The sequence below is a fragment of the Sceloporus occidentalis genome, unplaced genomic scaffold (genome assembly GCF_023333645.1).
Source record: "Sceloporus occidentalis isolate IW3139 unplaced genomic scaffold, rSceOcc1.0.p SCAF_25, whole genome shotgun sequence".
Classification (NCBI taxonomy): Eukaryota; Metazoa; Chordata; class Lepidosauria; order Squamata; family Phrynosomatidae; genus Sceloporus; species Sceloporus occidentalis.
This window is the reverse complement of record NW_028317005.1, coordinates 12,763,944-12,784,887: the sequence shown is the minus strand read 5'-3', so window position 1 is coordinate 12,784,887 and position 20,944 is coordinate 12,763,944. Positions and strand designations below refer to the sequence as shown.

The 20,944-nt window shown below is 39.0% G+C and overlaps 1 protein-coding gene across 1 annotated transcript in view; it reads right to left on the bottom strand.

The window, feature by feature from the left end:
- The window catches only part of LOC149300413 (inactive N-acetylated-alpha-linked acidic dipeptidase-like protein 2), a 294,282-nt gene that overhangs the window by 7,181 nt on the left and 266,157 nt on the right, over positions 1–20,944 (bottom strand). Inside the window, exons 13-14 of the mRNA XM_089485337.1 lie at positions 12,985–13,078; positions 8,781–8,979 (exon numbers count right to left, since the gene is read on the bottom strand). Of these exons, the coding sequence (XP_089341463.1) occupies positions 8,781–8,979; positions 12,985–13,078 (293 nt within the window). The remainder of the gene's footprint in view (positions 1–8,780; positions 8,980–12,984; positions 13,079–20,944) is intronic.

Sequence of the window (20,944 nt, the reverse complement as noted above, 5' to 3'; positions counted from 1 at the left end):
TAGGGGGCGCGTGTGAAGTCAGCGTTGGGGGCGTGGTGGCTACCGGCGCCAAATTTAAAAATCCGGAAGCCCTGTTACCGGTACCCTGGTGTGGTCTTTTGCTGGTTACCCGTTCTGTAGTGTTCTATGATTAATCTGACCTTTGGCTTGTCGTGACTACCCTCTGATCTGTGATTTGGCTGTGTTCATTCCTCCACGTGTATGACCTGGATCGTCTGACTACCCGCTTTGGATTTGACCCACCTTCTGGCTGACTACCCATCCTGTGTATGACCTGGATCGTCTGACTACCCGCTTTGGATTTGACCCACCTTCTGGCTGACTACCCGTCCTGTGTATGACCCCTGGCTCGTCTGACTCTGCGTTTGGTTTTGCTCTCCGCCTCATTTAGCGAATTGTGCCCTGACCAATTATCTCCGCCTTCCCTATTTTGTGTGGATCTCTCCAGCTATATTCAGAGACTATCTACCACTCCATATCTGCCTACTCCGGGGCCTCCTCACTGTTGGGATAATCGAATACCTGGGGGTTGCTTCTCAGCGCACTCCTCCAGGAGAAGAACTTCCGCGGTGAGTGCTCTGGCTTATGGTAGACGTGACACACACAATGATAAAATCTTATAATTAACATATTTAAAGAAGTTATCCCTATATTCAAATTTATAAAACTGGGGTTACTGTAATAAATCCATGTTTTATTTATTCTAAATATACATTTACAGTAGGTATAAGTGGAACACAGGGCCTCCATTACCATTCCAATGTTCATCCCACTGCCCCACCCACCACTCCGCCTTAAGATCTTCCTATAAGCACACTTTATGGGAACAGGGGCAAGCTTTGGGTTAACACCCAATCACTCTACCATCATGCTCCTCCTCCCCCCTTCCAGGCAGCACAAAATAATAAAACCATACATGTACACACTATATACCACCATACCATAACAGACACATATATGCTAACATATGCTCACAAGCATTAACACCTTACAGTAACACACACACACCATACACTCATGCACAGGCATGCTAACCCCATACACCACAACACACAGAGAAACATAATAATACACATGCTAACATACTAACTTACACACACAGTTAAATAATTACACACACTAACTTAGTAACACATGAACATACTTACACAGAGCAACATACTGACATATTTACACACACACACTAACATACACTTTCACTCTCATATACAGTAACATGCCTGCACACACTGTATCATAATTACACAGCCACAGTAACATTTTTGCACTAACATACTTACACACATATACTAACATACCCATACATACACTAATGTACTTAGACGTACTTTCACACACACATACTAACATGCACACAGAGCAACATACTGACATACACCGACATATTTATTTACACACACTCACAACCTACCTTACAAGGTCCTTACACGCTATGTCTGAGCACCGGAGAAAATAGAAGTGTGGCACTCAAGAAGCACTCAAGCTGCATCATCCTGTTGCTATTATCTATCATCAGCATACCTGGGAACTCTCCAGGTTTGACCCGGAGATTGCCGGGTGAACGCTGCTCCTCCGGTTTTCCGGGTCAAGACCCGAATCCTCCGGGTCAAGACATGCCCCGCTCCCCGCCCATTTTTTTCATTTACATGGGAGTGTTCCCGCTGATGTCGGGGGGAACGCCCCCAATGTCAGTGGGACCGCCCACCGATGTCAGCGGGAACTCCCCTGATGTCAGTTTGCAGTCCTAGCCACGTCCCGCAAGGAAAGGCTCCGGGTAGCCGGAGCTGAGAAGTTCCCAGGTATGGTCATCAGTTGGTGCTACATGTATACATATGCTTTGTATAAAAACTAGCCTATCTAAGAAGTCTTATAAGTTGTGATTTTGAGTGATCTTTGGTCACAGAGACATTTAGATATTTAAGCAAAAAAAAATAAAAAAAAACCAGTAACAGTGATATGTTATATATTTCATTAACCAATAAGCAAACAAATCAATTGTCAACTGTCAAGTATATTGTTTTTATTTCAGTAAATATTGAGTTCTGTATCAGTAGATGAAATTACCAGAATGCTAATGCAATAAAAAAAAATGTTCACTTAGAATGAAAATTCGTAGAAATCAGTAGTAAAGTAGTTGGTAGTGGAACCGTCACTGAGACAACTATTGATTACACTTATTCTATAAAGATGTAGATGTACAGTTTGCTTGTGAAAATAATTTTTCTTTGTTGTTACTAGCTATTTTGTTTTACCATGTTTACCAATCAATTTTCTCTTGGTTTGAAAGACACAGGGCAGAGACATTTCTCAATAGATACATAAATGGAAGAACAAATGAATACTTTAGAAATGCAAAACAGCAATAGAAAATGTGCATTTTCTCTCTCTCTACCTAAAAATTTTCCCAACAGCTATTTTGACCTTGTTAGCACTCATCAGTGCAGTACAAGGTCATGTTTGGCTAATACTGCTATACATTTGTTAAATTGGTGTATACTATAGATTCGGTAAAGATGCACTGGCAAAAAAGCCATCCACAATACAAAATATTGCACATTATATGTGACATTATGAAGCTAAGAATGTAATTCCCATTTGTGCTCAGAAAACTAAAGGTAACTTGTCATAGAAACAAGCAGGTATGACACGTATTGTCAGCTATTACTGGATAGATTGCAACAAAATATACTGCTTAAAGAGATTTAGCCTAGAATAGCACACTGGTTGTCTTATTACATCATATGTCCCTTTGTATTTGTCTATTTGTTTTATGGTTAATCCCTCTGTATGTACTATATGGTCCACATTTTCCTTTGTACAAAATAATATTATAAAATGTGATCTATAATGATTTATACACATGCTTCCAACTTGGTGGGGACAGTTTGGGGAAGGCCCTTTTCTATTGCAGCACGACTGTGCCTGTAAGGAGTGCAGATGAGGAGTCCGGTATGCAGGATACTCCTTGTACAGGAAGTGTAGGCAGGGTCAAACTCAGTTAACAAAGCAAAGTCTAGTAACGTAGCCAGGGTCACAGAAGGCAGCATAATCCGATAAACAATAGCCAAGGTCAGGGTCACAGAAGGCAGTGTAGTAAGAAGATAATCCGGGGTCAGCAACAGAAATCAAATAACAAAAGGCAGGGAAGAGCTCTATCAGGCACAAAAAATGAGCAGTGCCGGTTTTTAAACCTGCCACCAGGGGACGCCCTTCCCTGTGTGTCATGTCACCGACGCGTGTTCCCCACCGTCTCCATTCAGGGGTGGATAAAGTGGAGTGGGGGCGGGCATGCGCCCAGAACTGGCCAAGTGGGCAGTGAATGGAGAGGGAGCAGGGTCGTTGGACCCGGTACCCGCGGTCAGTGGGTACTCTGGTGAGTCACTCCGTCAGGCTCTTGGCTGGGGATCCCGACAGTGCCCCCACTGCACAAAGTAAGGTCCATAAGACTTGGTTAATTGGTAATCCCATTCATTACCTTCTAATTTGCATTCCCTGAACCTCCCATACACAATCACATTCCCTTTTCTAGCTCCTTTAAGTGCACAGAAGCAGAAGTTTATGTTATGTTTATATGCTATATACAGTAGTGTGAAAAAGAAAGTACACACACTATGAATTCTATGGTTTTACATGCCAGAACATAATAACAATCATATGTTCCTTAGCAGGTCTAAAAATTAGGTAAATACAAGCAAAGATGAACAACAACACATGACACATAATGTGTCGTGATTTATTTAACAAAAATAAAACTAAAATGGAGAAGCTATGTGTGAAAAACAAAGTACACCTTATGATTCAATACCTTATAAAACTACCTTTAGTAGCAATGACTTGACTGTATGACTTTATCAGTCTCTCACATCATTGTGGGGACATTGTGGTCCACTCTTCTTTACAAAGTTGCTTCAGTTAAATGAGGGCATTTGTTTACACACAGCTCTGTTAAGGTCCCGGTACAGCATTTCAATCTGTTTGAGGTCTGGACTCAAGAGAGCAAACGGGTAAGGGAGTTAGGGAGGGAGTGAGTATGTATGTATGTATGTTTGTGTAAGTATGTATAAGCATGTGTGAGAATGAATGTATATGTGTGTTAGAGAGAGTTCTTCATTCATATAGCAACGAGTAGATCCACTCTTGACTCAAGGGTTTGTGTCTCACTTCAGGTTTAACTTTGCTATTACATTGTGTGATCCTAGTTAATAAAAAAATGCATGGATTCTGTAAATACAATATATCACTACTGGCAGTGCATTAAGCTTCAAAGTGGAGGGCAAACATTAGGTAATTAATAGTATTAATAAAAAATGCAGTACATTAAAATAAACTTGATAATGTACCTACACTTCAGCTTCAACAATGAACACTTATGCTAACTTTATCATTAGTACAAGAATTGTAAAGGACTTCTTCATACATATAACTTAATCCTTAAATCAGAATGTTCATATTGCACACTCAATTTCACACCTATTTATTGCATTTACCAGGTTGGAATTAATATTGACTCAATATACACACTGCAAACACTAGGTTGCCCCAGAATACGCTATACCAGAAGGTTATGCCTCTCATAAATACATTTTGGATTTTTCACACTTTTTGTAGTTTTACCTATCCTTCATCTCCCAAATCAGCACTTTCCACAATAAAACTGGACTTCAGTACCCTTAGCCACCACCAAGCATGGCCTCTGGTAAAAGTAACATGCTTAGTTTCCAAGCATTAGGAGGGTTGGGGGATGAAGCTTTGGGTTGCAAATATATTATTAGAAAGAAAAAAAAAATACAAATTAAAATTATTTTGTGTTTTTCCATTCAGGTTTCCCTGATTTTAGAGAGCCACTAAATGGCATTTTATGTTTTTTTTATTTATTTAAATTGAAACCCTTTGCCTAGAAAAACAGGTGGCATTTCCTGGCTGAACTTATATCCTTTATAGAAAGCTTTATTTTTATGTGTAATTTTACTATGGTCTGATGCCGTCTAGCATTCATTTTTTTTGTTTCAGTAATAAAAACATATAACTGCTCAAATTTTGGGAAGGCACTATACGAGAGATTGTTTTTATGAAATCATTCTTTTGTCACAAAAATCCTGAAGAATTCTTATCCTACAATCTTATCCTACATAAAACTGATTGTAGTAGCTTCTTTATTTAGAATCTTTACAACTTTACAACAAATTGATTTCCAATTTTAAAAGCAAATAAATATGGTACTGCATAAGTTAGAAGCTGATAGGGGCAAGACCAGTTTCATACCTAGGGGGGACTTGAGGGGCGGTCTGCCCCGGATGCCACTCATCAGGGGTTTGCCACCAGGCCAGCATCTGCACACCCTATAGAGACGGACTATAATGTCTGCCTCTAGAGGAGCAGGCTCGGTTGAGGAGATCTCTCTCTCTAACTGGCTTAAAATCAGTCAAGGGAGCGGAAAGTCTGTTAATGCAGACTTCTGATCTTGCTCACTCGTGATGAGCTCAGCAACAGATGCTGTACATCGGGATTTGATGTGCGCACAGCACTGAAGCCATGCCCACAGCACCGGAAGGACACGGAATAAGAAGAGCCAAGAGGAATAAAGAAGAGGAGTAGGGAAAAAGGGACATTGACAGAGGAAAGGTAGAGGGAGAGAGAGACATAGAGAGAGAGAAACATTAGTGTGTGAGAGTGATGGGAGTTATCAGGGGCATAACTAGAAGCCTCAGGGCCCGGTTCGAGAATCTGTTAAGGGCCCCCCCCGTAACCCAATCTACCCCCTTCTCACACTATCTACCCCTCTCCCTCCTTTCTCACTATCTACCCTCTCCCTACCCCCCTCATTCTCACTATCTACCCCCTCTCCCCTTCTCACTATCTACCCTCTCCCTAGCCCCCCTTCTCACTATCTACCCTCTCCCTAGCCCCCTTCTCACTATCTACCCGCTCCCTAGCCCCCCTTCTCACTATCTACCCCCGCTGTACCCCCTTCTCACTATCTATCCTCTCCCTAACCCCCTCTCACTATCTACCCTCTCCCTAGCCCCCCTTCTCACTATCTACCCTCTCCCTAGCCCCCCTTCTCACTATCTACCCGCTCCCTAGCCCCCCTTCTCACTATCTACCCCCGCCGTACCCCCTTCTCACTATCTATCCTCTCCCTACCCCATTCTCACTATCTACCCTCTCCCTACCCGCCCTTCTCACTATCTATCCTCTCCCTAACCCCCTTCTCACTATCTACCCTCTCCCTACCCCCCTTCTCACTATCTACCCTCTCCCTAGCCCCCTTCTCACTATCTACCCGCTCCCTAGCCCCCCTTCTCACTATCTACCCCCGCTGTACCCCCTTCTCACTATCTATCCTCTCCCTACCCCCCTTCTCACTATCTATCATCTCCCTACCCGCCCTTCTCACTATCAACCCTCTCCCTACCCCCTTCTCACTATCTACCCTCTCCCTACCCCCTTCTCACTATCTATCCTCTCCCTACCCCTTCTCACTATCTACCCTCTCCCTACCCCCTTCTCACTATCTACCCTCTCTCTACCCCCTTCTCACTATCTACCCTCTCCTTACCCCCTTCTCACTATCTACCCTCTCCCTACCCCCCTTCTCACTATCTACCCTCTCCCTACCCCCTTCTCACTATCTACCCTCTCCCTACCCCTTCTCACTATCTACCCTCTCTCTACCCCTTCTCACTATCTACCCTCTCATTACCCCTACTTCTCACTATCTACCCCCGTCCTAGCCCCTTCTCACTATCTATCCTCTCCCTAACCCCCTTCTCACTATCTACCCTATCCCTACCCCCTTCTTACTATATACCCTCTCCCTACCCCCCTTCTCACTATCTACCCTCTCCCTACCCCCTTCTCACTATCTACCATCTCCCTACCCGCCCTTCTCACTATCAACCCTCTCCTTACCCCCTTCTCCTTATCTACCCTCTCCCTACCTCCCTTCTCACTATCTATCCTCTCCCTACCCCCTTCTCACTATCTACCCTCTCCCTACCCGCCCTTCTCACTATCAACCCTCTCCCTACCCCTACTTCTCAATATCTACCCTCTCCCTACCCCCCTTCTCACTATCTACCCTCTCTCTACCCCCCTTCTCACTATCTACCCTCTCATTACCCCTACTTCTCACTATCTACCCTCCTTCTCACTATCTATCCTCTCCCTACCCCCTTCTCACTATCTACCCTCTCTCTACCCCTTCTCACTATCTACCCTCTCCTTACCCCCTTCTCACTATCTACCCTCTCCCTACCCCCCTTCTCACTATCTACCCTCTCCCTACCCCCTTTGTAGATCACTTACCGTGCAGCCCTGTGGTGGGGGCGCGAGGTCTCGGTCTCGCTGCTCTACCGTGGTGCGCACGGCTTCACTGCTGAGCGCCGGCATATGACGTCATCGGCCGGCACCCGAGACAGACGCATCACGCTCCCATCACTGCAGTCGGAGCAGCGCTGAGGCAGGCGGTGGCGGCGGCAGAGGAGACAGAAAACGACCGCTCGGCACCCTTTGGGCCCCCCTGACTGGCAGAACTCCAGGGCCCAGTCGCAGTCGCAACCCCTGCGACCCCGGTAGTTCCGCCACTGGGAGTTATACTGTACTATTGTCAATGTCTTGTTCAGTGTATAGTGGTGGGGGTTATGCTGTACTATTATCATTACCTGTGATGGGAGTTATGCTCTAAAGTAGATCATTACTCCCATCACTTTAAACTGAGTCAGACATTACTTTATACGAATGTATATAGCGCTAGCAGATTCGGCAGCGCTGTTACAGTCAGTCAGTAAAATAAAAAATCACATAACAAACCAACACAGAAGGAGAAGAGGTGAGCTTATTGTGAGCTTACAATCTAGTTGACGGTGGTACAGCATAACCCCTATCACTACACACCACCGTCAGTCTGTCTCAGGGCGACCACATCGGCCATGTTTTCCAGGAAATGTATATGTTTTTCATATTGATGACCAGCACAGGTAAAGTACTGCCCTGCAGTATGTGGGATGTATGGACTCATGGAAGGGAACCAATTAGACAGTTATAGATCATCTATACTGCAGGGCAACACTTTATCTGGTCTGGTTAGCAATATATAAAAATGTGTCCTGGAAAACATGGCTGATGTGGTCACCCTAGTCTCAGTATATAATGATAGCAGTTATCATGTACCACCGTAAATGTCTGGCTCATAGTATAGTGATAGTACTTATGCTGTTCCACTGTGATGTCTGGCTCAATATATAGTGATAGGATTTATGCTGTACCACCATCAATGTCTGCCTCAGTATATCATGATAGCAGTTATGCAGTTTTAAAGTGTGGGGGGTGCCACATACAGGATCCGCCCCAGGTGCCAAATACTCTAGGTACGCCTCTGGGCAAGACAACTGTAATGGAAGTGGTTCATGCCTCTTAGTTGTGTGCTGTGTTCAAAGCCTGCATATATATATGACGGAGCCCATGCAACAGTGGGTAGGGAATCAAAAGGTATGCATTTCTAGACGTAGAAATAGATTGTAAGCTTGCAAGAGCAGCCCCCTCTTTTCCTTCTCTACCAGTATATTTTGATGTGTATTAATTATGCCATTTTAAAACTGTCAAGTATGTTTTATTGTGCTATGGAATCTGTTGGCGCTATATAAATAAATGTAATGTAACATTCCTTAATATAAGTGTATTTCTTTTCTGGCATCACCAGAATGTAAAATAAATGTGATCATATGTACTAGGTTACATAACTTAGAACCATTGTAGTGTGAAGCAGGGATACTGTTTACCTGAAGAATCCTGGTGGGGGGTTTTGTATCAGGAAATTTTTCTCCATATTTTGTAGAATGTCATTTAACATTCTTACTCTTGTAGGGTCCCTCTCTTTAGGATCATTGGCTGGCCGCATTTCATTTGACTGAAACATTTGTGCTGTTTCTCTAAGACTTCTTGCTTTCTCCATTAAATGATTAGTAGAAGTGTCATCACCTGTAAGGAACAGTTAAAACATAAGCAAGGATACATCTTAAAATTTACTGGGGAAACATTAATGTATCATTCAAGAGTTTTCATCTGATATGATGTTCATGGAATAAATCTAAGCAGACTTTCATTTGTCTAGTATTGGATTCTAGAGTGACACTTTCACAAGACTGATTTATATATAATTTGTCATAGAAATCCATCGCTCTTGCTTAGAAATATGAGAAAGGAGAATTTTTATGAGTTTTGAATTACACTGAGCAGCACTTCTAGTGATAAAGTTGTCGAATTTACACCAATAACAAAATTGTAACATTGTAAAAGGATAACAACTATAAATTATCTTAAAATGCTGTTTGATACTCAAATGTTTTATTTATAGAAGGTAATGCCTGATATTCTAATCAATAAAGGCAGGGAAATGTGATCAACAAATTAAAAAATATATTGTTTCCCTAAACAATAAAAAACGGGACTGCAGTTGACATACACTAAAAGTGTGTACACAATCATCTAATGCCTTTTAATTGAAAATACAATAGAGCTTGGAAGTTTGCTGTCTGAAACATTTATTGTGTAATAAGACAGATGTTACCTTTTTTTAAATTTGCATTAAACTAAATCATAAATATACATGTATAGTATGTATACTGTATTCAGTACTGTATTCAGTACTAATAATTTGGTTTTAATATTTTTTTTACATGTATTTAAGCTTATTGAAATGTTGCATGTTCAAAGGTACCAGGGTAGCAAATGATCACTAGTGAAACTAATAATTTTTATTTTTCTCCAATTCATTACGATATACCACTCTCTTATTTACTCGGTGGCTGCCTCCTGGTATCAAGTATTCAACAATACACCACGTGATTGTCTGTCCTTATGATTATTTGTGCAATAGATACATAATATACACACAAATATTGGTGTTTGCAATTTCCCCTTCAATAATTTAATTAAAAGCCTGAAATAATTAGCAACTTAGAAAAAGATTAGTGTTCTACTAGGCATGTGCAAGGAGTATATTCTGGTATGCTCCTTGCTTTCAGTAGAGGCACCTGGAGCAGTAGCTGAATAAGACAGAAGAACTTCAATAACCAAATAATGCCTGCATTAATTTGAATGTAGTATAATACTCTGACATTTATGTAAATAGACCCCAGTGTGCATTTATCATGTTGAAGCATTCCTTTAATACCCTCTTTATGTATACTTGTCTTTTTCCTGCATATATATATAACTATACCCTTGTATACCTTAATTTCTGTTATTGGTAGGGCGCTGAACTGCTTGTCATAAGAATATGGATGGGTATGTTGTGTAGGAAATTTCCTAATTATTACTGTCCATGTTTAAGTTTGATGTAGGTAGTAGAAAGAGGCAAATGGTCAAACCACCTTACAGATATTAGGGCTACTGTGCTGTCAGCAACAAGCGAAGAGACAAACTTGGGTGTAATTATTTCTGACGTTTTACAAATCTCTGGTCAGACGTCGCCTACAGTATTGTGGTCAGTGTTGGAGACCCCATAACAAGAAAGATAGTCCAGAGAAGGTCTTCTTACACTAACATAGTGAATGTTTGCGGAATAAAAACACAACAAACACCAAGGGATGTAGCTTGGAGGACAGAAGTGGGTGTGTGTGAAAGAAATATGTAAATACTTAAAGGGATTTAAGAACATACAAGAGGGAAAGTTTATTTCAAAAGAGGAGAACAAAAGATCAGAGGCTTAGATACAATGTAGGCAGTTTTACTTTATTGATAGGGTGGTAGAAAGTCCCTCTTTAGTGATTAGTTACCAAAAGGATACACACATATGCACAGATAGGCTACATAAGAGACACCAGTGCATGCATCGATATGGATGTATACCCACATACACATACACATGGATCTAAGCTCCTACATACATTAAGTGTCTCTGGTCATTTTACTACAGAATTCTTCAGTATTTTCACAAGCTTACATAATAAAATCTATTTTATTCTTAACTTTTGTGGGGGCATTATTATTATACAATACAAATTATTTTGGCACTTTTTATGAAAAACTTTATATATCAGTGTCGTATCGGTTTGTCTTAGTCTGTCAATTCTTGTCTTGTCATATCCCTTGAATTTATGTATTGTATTAAGCGCTGCGTAAACTGTTGGCGCTATATAAATAAAGGATAATAATAATAATAATAAATTCCCATTTTGCTAAAACAGCTGATGTGTATCAATACTTTTCTTTCAAGTAACACAATATTGTTAAAATCATCAAGCCCTATTGTATCAAAAATGAGAAATTCTAAAATGTAAACGTTTAATATACAGCTTGTACATATATAATAAATAGAACATTTTAAAGTTTGACAAATTGGCTTCTGTAAAAATGCAACTACAGTGGCAGAATAATCATTCCTAATTCTTCTTTCATACTTTTCCTACAATATCACAATTTCAGACAGTTTTATTTATTGCACCCTATTTTAGTTACAGTATTGCCTTCTACTTGGTAGGACAGGTTCTAAGTCTTAGATCATTCAAGATTTGTAGTGCAGTTTCCTGTGATTTAAAACAGACGAGTATAAATGAGTATAAAGTGTTGGTTCCGCCACTTGTTTTCATCAAAGTACCCGATAAAATCTTTTGCTTTGTCCAAAAATAATTTGTCCTTTTTTTTAACCAAACACACAGACCAAGGTCATCCATTTTCAAAATACAAAGCTTTCAGGAAGGGTCCAATAAATCAACTCCAACAAATTACTTGATAGTAAATTATCCTTCCTTCCTGTGACTGTTAGAACAGAAGAGAGTTAGAATGATCTGCTGCTCCTGAACTAGAGTAATAAATATACAATGAGGTCCTCCACTTGTCAGTTTCTGAAAAGTACAGGCCACAAACTGCATTGGTTCTTACTGGACTTTTATGCTAAACACAACTTCCTTTATTTGGTTCTTGTTATGAGATTTTCAGACCACCTAATGAATGCAATAAATTAAAGCTAAGACAGGCTGCACTCATAAACAAGATAAAAAATATTTAAGGTGAATTTGTTTTCTAAAGTACAAAATTCTAGAAAAAAAATAGAAAAGGTAAAAAAATGCAAAATCACATTGTTAGCCATCAGTGGTGTATGTAATCAATGCAGTGACTTTGGCCTGACCCAGAACAGAATCCCAAGCCACCCTTTCTTCCTGCCTTAAAGGATCTGATTAATCACACTGCATGTCCTTGCTGCAGAGCACTTGGGTGGGGTGGCATATCCTGTAACTTCTGTGGCAAATCAGGTGTTGCAATGTGTGGCCAGTGGCTGGATACGTCAAGCCACACGCTATATGAGAATTAGAAAGTAATGTGCAGCATGTCAGATCCGTCATTTGCAGTGCTTATGTCATCAGGCAGCCACTGGCCTTAAAGTACCAAGGACACTTTGTCATCTCCAGTCCGGCCCTGATCTTAAGTATGGGGCTCAGGGAAAGAGATACTGCAGAGGTCTATTGATACTTCAATAAACCCTGAGCTCCAAAGTGTAAATGGGCCAATTATAATGGGGATTTGAGATCTCTTCCACCAGACCATTAAGCTATAGCTCACCGGGGAGCTTATTAGTCCAGTGAGGCAATCTACCTCTCATAATATGAGAAAGGTGCTGATGCTGCCTTCCTGGAGCAGTCAACCTAGAATATACAGCTTTCACTCACATTGCACAGATTGTTGTTATCCTTTGCCCGTATTTTGTGTATTATTTATATTGTTTTTCTATTTGCTGCTGTTCAACCAGTGTTTTTTGAAGAAGCAAAATCTCTTCTGACCTGACCTTAATTTGCTCTCTGAGTAGGAAATGCTAAAAGGTATAGAAAACATGACTAGTTTCTCTTTTAGTGACCTCAGGGAAATTGAATATGTGCTTAAATTCAACCAAAATATTAAGTGCATGACAATTTTCTCTGCCCAGATATCACCCTATGTACTTTAACAAGGATACAATAATGCATAAGAGTGTTCCTGGTGGATTACCTTCAATGTTCTTCTGAATTTCTAATGCTATATCCAGTGCACTAAAGGGCAAGACGGGTTCGCTTGCAATCTGCAGAACCATTTCTAAGGTTAACTGAAAAAAAAGGAAAGAAAAAAGTTTGTATTTTCACATTGCTTTGTCATACATATTGATGTGGCTACAAATCCTGAGTGTTTGTGGATGAACATAGACGTTATTTTAAGTCTAGAACAGGGGTTTAGGTTACTTTTTGTCCAGTATGTGAAGCATTATATTAAAATGTTATGCTTAGAAATCATTATTACAAGATAGGGACTTGTTGATGTGAAATGATAAATATTTACTAAGCAACAATATCAAGACAATTGAGATGACAGTTTTGCCCACAGACCACAGGTTAGGTGGCATATTCTCATCAAGGTCAACAATGCCAAGGGTGGGAGATGGGGCAGCAGCATGTGGTATGCTTTGTTAAGGACTAATTGCCCCCCCCTTGCAAATGCAGCCCGCCGGACCACCAGGTGTGAGTGAGGAGGACCGGACTGGTCCTGCTCACTCACGCGGTGGTCTGCCGGTCCGCGGGCCGGCAGACCACATTCAAAGCAGCCACCCGGCTGCGAAGTTCAAGGCAGCCCTTGTGCGGCTTTGAACACGTGACGTTGGAGTGGCGGGCCCACAGAAGGTATTCCTCGTGGCAAGGTGAGGGTCATCACATCGGAGGAGAGCAGTAACAAATAAAAAAACAAAAACGTAAGTATTACCAATGGACATGATATAAGTGTAATTTCTAGTAGCTTTTGCTACTGTGGCTTCTTGTGCATGATAGGAGTGTCATTGCTATATTAAATATATATGATTACTAACAGAAATCACACTCCTATCATGCCCAGGCAGCCATTACATGCTGGATCCTGGGCATCATAGAAGTGTGATTACTGTTAGCAATAACACTCCTATCATGCCAAGTCAACCAGTACATGCTGGAATCTGGGTATGCCTGGGCATGATAGGAGTGTGATTGCTGTTAGTAATCATATATATTTATTATATAGCAATGAGACTCCTATCATACACAAGCAGCCAATATATACACATAACCTACAGCCTCCCTGTGCCCTGCCCCCCCACTTACACATCCATGCTATCACATTCATATTCATTCATCAAACATTCATTCCCTCATCCTTTTTTGTGCAAGTTACTGCATATAAGGCTGTGTAATATTAGTTCTAAAGTACAGATTATTTAAACGAGTATTTAATAAATCACAACATTCATTTATATAAAATGGTATAATTGTTAATTTATCACTTGACAACCAATACACATATTTATAAATAAAGGAAATTAAAGCTGATAAAAATTGTAATGTTTTTCGATATATAGGACTGTACTTTGTTTGCACTGTTTAATGCAATATAAGCTAGAATAAATCACAGCACCATCTATAGTACTATAGAAAACACATTCATACTCTGTGACATATTTAGGCGTAGGGTGGACTATAGTTTCTGATGAGTTAGTATCTTCTAAGACAGGTCTTCACTGACAAAAATGTTACTTACAAGGAACAATAGTCATTATAGAGTGGTATGGCAGATGATATGAAGTCACAAGACTTTTTCTTAACACAGCAGGGTTTCTTAATTACATTAAATTCAAAGAAGTTTACAACAAAGTAATATAAGCTTTCAAGAACTTAGAGCCCCGACTTCTTGAAAGCTTATGGGATTCTACAGGTCACTAGGCTAATTCTGGTGGGCCAGTGGCCAATAGAGCCCTACATTTACCTTAAACGTTGCTCCAGTAGCAGATTTGGCTCTTCAGTGTGCGGCTGCAAGCTTGATACACGTAGCCGTACACTGTAGCTGTATCTAGACCGCAGCCACACATATGTCACTTAGAAGACACTGGCCCTGTGCATGCTAACTCTGTGAGAGATAATCCACTTAAAGGTATCACTAGCTTATTTGCCTCATGTTCTCTAGGCACAATATGGTCATGTCATACATCCAAACTTTTTAAATGGCCAGAGGGACACTTATTTTAAGGGAGGTGGTTAGGAATTAGGTGTGTCTAGATAGCAGGTCTTTACTAAGACTTTTTATGTGACTTTATGATTCTAGATAGTTATTTATGTTACCGAGTAAGAAATGTAGAAGAATAATGTAGTTTATTTACACAATGTGTTATGAATTTTATTATTAGGAACATTTGGGAGGTATGTAATATTCATTCTGTGTTGACTAGATAAATAATAAGAAATACATGCTAAATATACATCGTTTCAGTGGCTGATGATTTATGATGAGTGACGATCATGCATTTATCTATATTTCTAGTATTGTAGAATTAATAGATTATGCACCTATGAAGGCCTGGGCATGCTTTGTGATTTGTTAAAAACGTCTGTTGCTGCTTAATTAAATTTCCAAATGAAACATGCTAAATGCCTATTAAATGCTTCATAAGAAAGTTACTTAATTTTAGGTACTCAAAGATAATTAAATAGCAGTTATATTTAGTTTTAATGGAATGAGACACATCTAGCAGACAGGTTAACAAAATACAGTGTCTGATAAAAAGAATGTAACAGATTTCAACAGACCCAAAAGATACGTACTTGTTTGTGTTATACACTCACTGGCAACGTTATTAGGCACACTTTGCTAGTACCAGGTTGGACCCCCTTTTGCCTTCAGAACTGCCTTCATTCTTCGTGGCACACTTTCTACAAGGTGCTGGAAACATTCCTCAAAGATTTAAATGATGCTCAATTGGTACTAAGGGGCCCAAAGTATGCCAAGAAAATATCCCCACACCATACCACCACCACCAGCCTAAAACGTTGATACAAGGCAGGATGGATCCATGCTTTAATGCTGTATACACCAAATCCTGACCCTGTCATCTGAATGTCACAGTTAGAATTGAGACTCCTCAGACCAGGCAATGTTCTTCCAGTCTTCTATTGTCCAATTTTGGTGAGCCTGTGCAAAGCCTCAATTTCCTGTTCTTAGCTGACAGGAGTGGCACCCAGTGTGGTCTTCTGCTGTAGCCCATCTGCTTCAAGGTTCGATGTGTTGCGCGTTCAGAGATGGTATTCTGCATGCCTTGGTTGTAACAAGTAGTTATTTGAGTTACTGTCACTGGATATGTTCTCTTTTTCGGACCATTCTCTGTAAACCCTAGAGATGGTTGTGCATGAAAATCCCAGTAGATCATCAGTTTCTGAAATACCCAGACCAGCCTGTCTGGCACAACAACCATGCCACGTTCAAAGTCACATAAATCCCATTCCGTCCCCATTCTGATGCTCAGTTTGAACTTCAGCAAGTTGTCTTGACCAAGTCTACATGCCTCAATTTATTGAGTTGCTGCCATATGATTGGCTGATAAGCTATTTGAACAAGCAATTGAACAGGTGTACCTAATAAAGTGGCCAGTGAGTGTATAATATGTCATGGAATTTTACTATAAATATATAGATAAGGCTGTAACATACAGCGGACATTAGAATTGTGGTACATATTTATTGGGCCAAAATAGGAGCAAAATGTGTAAAATATGTGTAATCATAAGGTGCAGTATATATAATCCCATAGTTTACTGCAAAATGTTAAATATTTAGCATTCTCCCTAACTACCACTTTTGTTTAGCTAAATATGATAAGGAGATATCCATGAGCATGTATTAACACTGTGTTACACCAATAATTTGGTGTGATGCATAATATGTGATTTTAGTGCAAAGTTTATCTAGGCTGAAAGATGTAACAAGGAAAGCGTTCACTTCCTTTAACAATTTGTGAAAATGGCTCACTACCATTATTAATTTGTGATACTTCCTTCACAAGGGCTTGAAAGGGGCACTCAAGCCATCACATACACTTTAATACATATGATAGCTAAGAGGTCACATTTTCATTGTGTCCTCCTTACAAGGCAGAATACCCTCATTTGCCCCTTTGCCCTTGCCCCAGTAGGAGACATGTTCGCCCACCCAAAAAAATAACTAAATCAGAATTAGGTATGACCTTGTGAAATAATAACTACTATATACACCATACTATTTCTTATTATAGGTTGCTTCAATTAGAGGTGTGTATTAATCAGAAATGTGTTGAGCAACAAAACTAATGCACATTATGTACATTTTAAAACAACCAGGAAAATAAGACTTGTGTGTTATGTGACTAGATATATTTAAATAGCAGTTTACATCTATTAATAGGATAATTGTAGTGTTTATTATAGCACGCATTCTATGAGTTCACCTAAAACAATCAATAAGATAGAGGAACGATTGCTGCATTGATTTAAGCAGAGTGACTAATAATACTGCAGAAACATACATCAAACAACAGTAATACAGTTAGACAGAAAAGTCTGCTGATTTCTTATTTATAGCTTTATTTATTTATTTTGATATTCTTTCCCTAGAGTGCAACACTGCATACACGCACACAATAAAAAAAACTGTCCTTGCGCTTAAAAACATGAATCATACTGACCATTAACAAATCAAAAATAAGAATATTAAAATTTCTATTTTAAGAAATCCATGACATTAAAAGATATGAAAGAAATTGAGGAAACTTTTCTTTAAAAGATGCTTAATGAAGGTTGTTTTCCAAAATATAAATATAGCTGATTGCATCAGAAATGTAAATTTTTACTTGACAAAAAAATGACAAAAAACAAACATGGGGTAAAAATTCTCCTAAGCTGTTGAATTTTATGATATGATGCCACAGAAAAATAATTGTACACATCTATAAAAAATGATAATTCAATTAATATAGTCATGTAACAAAGTATACATTTATTGCACCATGCTTATATACAATTACTTCAGAAATGTGACAGCTACAATACATAACTCTCTACATGGGTTACAACTAGGCCAATCTAATTAATATTTTTCAACTGACTTTAGCAGAAATAGGACACAGGTCAACACATTATGTCATACTGAGAAACTAGTTTATTTGTATATAACAATGATAAATTGTTCAGCATAATTTCTATTAATCATGAGGTGATAAAAAAGCATTCTGTCCCACCACTTGGCAACTGATCCTTTATTTTCTAAAAACATTGGTTTCTTTCACTTATTTCAACGTAACCAAGACTGTGGAAAGACATAATCTAAAATGGCCTCAGACCCATTTGGTAAAATAATATATATTTTACGGAAATGTGCCATTTTACTGATATTTCCTTCCCTGATAGCCAAAGAAGAACAGATATTCTCTTCATCAAACCAAAAGCATTTATTCAATTGAAAAATTAAAGGCAAACATTGTTTCTGTGTGTATGAATTTTTTTCCCCTAGGCCAGATCCCTTAACTATGGCAACTCATTAATGAGTATTCTAGCCTCAGGAGCCTGCCAGTTTCATGATGCCAGAAATGTAGGGTCTTGTATCTGTATCTGAGATCATATATGTTGCAAAGTAAGAAATATCGACCAACTAGTTGTGTTTAGTAAACAGTGATTTTTCTATGTTTTGACTTGTTGTTTATACTTTTGTAGTAATCCTCTACTCACTTACAATTTCTTACTCAAAATATAAAGCAATCAGGAACCTGCCTTGTTTATTTAGTCTTCCAGATTTGCTACTAGCCCACAACACCTACATACAAAGATTTACACCTTTAGCTAATGTACTTCAACCCCTAAGCCTTCTGAATCCAGGACATTTAACATTTGCTGCTGGATCCACATACATTGATAGATAACTTAAACAGGGTTTGCAATTTTATAGTTGAAAAAGTTAAATATTTCACATAAAAAAATAAAAAAATAATCTGTAATTGATGAATGTGTCCTCAGCTATCATGAAGGAGGACTTCTGTTTGAATATTATACCCTTGGTAGAGACCAGAAATTAGTATCCCATTGGCTGCCACATGATTTAAAGACTCAGATCTCTGGGAGCACAATGTGATTTGCAACACACTCATTAAATGTCAGATTAAAAACTGTTCTAAATATCTAATGTGGCATTAATATAGATCTGCAAAGTGAGTAGTGGGATTTATTTAGAATAAAAACTTACTGCAGAGAATCAACATCATTTTCTATTTCATATTATATATTTTTAGTATTTATGGCCAAATTTACCATTCTCTGTTTGTATTCTTCTCTGTCTACATTTGTACATTTATTTTACAAATACATACTATTTAAAAAAACAACAAGCTGAACCTGATAAAGGTACTTCTTAAAGAGACAATCAGATCACTGATTGTGTTTGTCAAAATAAGTAAACATCTAGTGAATCCCATTTAGCCATTTTCTTCTACTATAAAGCCAAATGCATTATTTAAATCACTGCTTGTAAGTAACCCGCTACAGTTTTCTTATGTTACAGACATGTATATTTTTCTAGTATAAACAAGTTGGATGTGGTCTCTACTAATTGCCAGTTTTAGTATTCAACAGTGTGTTCACTACTTATTCTGTGCGACTGCACAAACAATTCAAAAGGAAAGTAAATGGATTAGCCTCTTCATGACAAAAGACATTCAATGTCGACCCCAAAACAATGGTTCATAGGGACCACTGGGGCAGCATAGAATCTTCCCCCTTTCAGTCACTCACGTCTGGGGATTTACACTGCTCAGTGTTTGGGCTAAAAAAAATCTTTAATGATTGATTTTTTTTTTATAGTGTGTTAATTGGTTAGAGGTTGGGCAATATAAGTTTAATCACAATTTACATTTTAAGAAGTTTTTTGGACAGAAGAGGGATTTATCCAAAAACTTGGCGAGTTCTGCACCTTTAAAATTAAAAAAGTGTGTTTGATCCATATACAAACAATATGGCACTGAGCATTTCACCAATCCCACATTCCTAGATTTCCCAAACATTAATGGAGCATAAAGAACAAGCAACAAATCTTTCTAAGGATGAGATAGTGGCAATAAAACATTTATCTAGGGACCCCAACATTGTGATTCATCCAGCTGATAAAGGCGGGAGAGTGGTAGTGTTGATCTATTCCCACTACAGGGAGGAACTCTTAAATCAGCTGTCTGATTCAAAGGTAGATTATATGGACAAATGTATTGGGACACCTGACCATTACACAAATATTCATATTGCATTCTAAATAAATAGACATTTATAAAAGGTTGCCCTCCTTTGCAGCTTATTATCTTCTAGGAAGGCTTTCATAAGATTTTGGAGTGTTTCTGTGGAAATGTGTGTCCATTAATCCAGTAGAACAATTGTGGAGTCAGGCACTGATGTTGGATAAGAAGGTCTGGCTCACAATCTCCATTCCGGTTCATCACAAAGGTGTTTGATGGGGTTGAGGTCAGGGCTTTGTACAGGTCAGTCAGGTTCTTCCACACCAAGCTCATCTAACCATGACTTTATGATAAGGATCACATGTACTACTGAATTTGTCAGTTACATGATCATATGCCCTTGTGGACTTGCATATGTATGGAAAAAATGATTTGACCCTAAGGGATCACATTTGAGAACATAGTTGGTCCATTATGACTGTCAAGATTGGAAATCTGACAAGCCGGTGGCCAAACATTTCCTTCAGATAGGACATAGATTGTCACGTATATGATTTATAACTTTTGATCACATTCCATTATTACCACAAGGAGGTAACATGTTGAAAATTGTGCTACAACAGAGCAAGATTCTGAAGTTTTAAAATTGAGCTTTGAATACAGTCTTTCCATGTGGTTTTAATGAAGAGATGTAATTTATATCTTTCTTGCTTCCTCTGTAATACATTTTATACAGATGTGGATTTTACCGCTAGTGCGTAAAGGTTGTTTTAACTTTTATTTAGCGTGTTCGCAGTACTTGGACCGCTTGCATTTGGCAATGCAATGATATATATTATTTTGGCATAGGTCCAATGGGCGGACAGATAGTTCCGTGAATAAATTACCTATTTGCCTAGTTTACCTATTATTTGCAAAGTCATGTGAGTGCGTGATTATT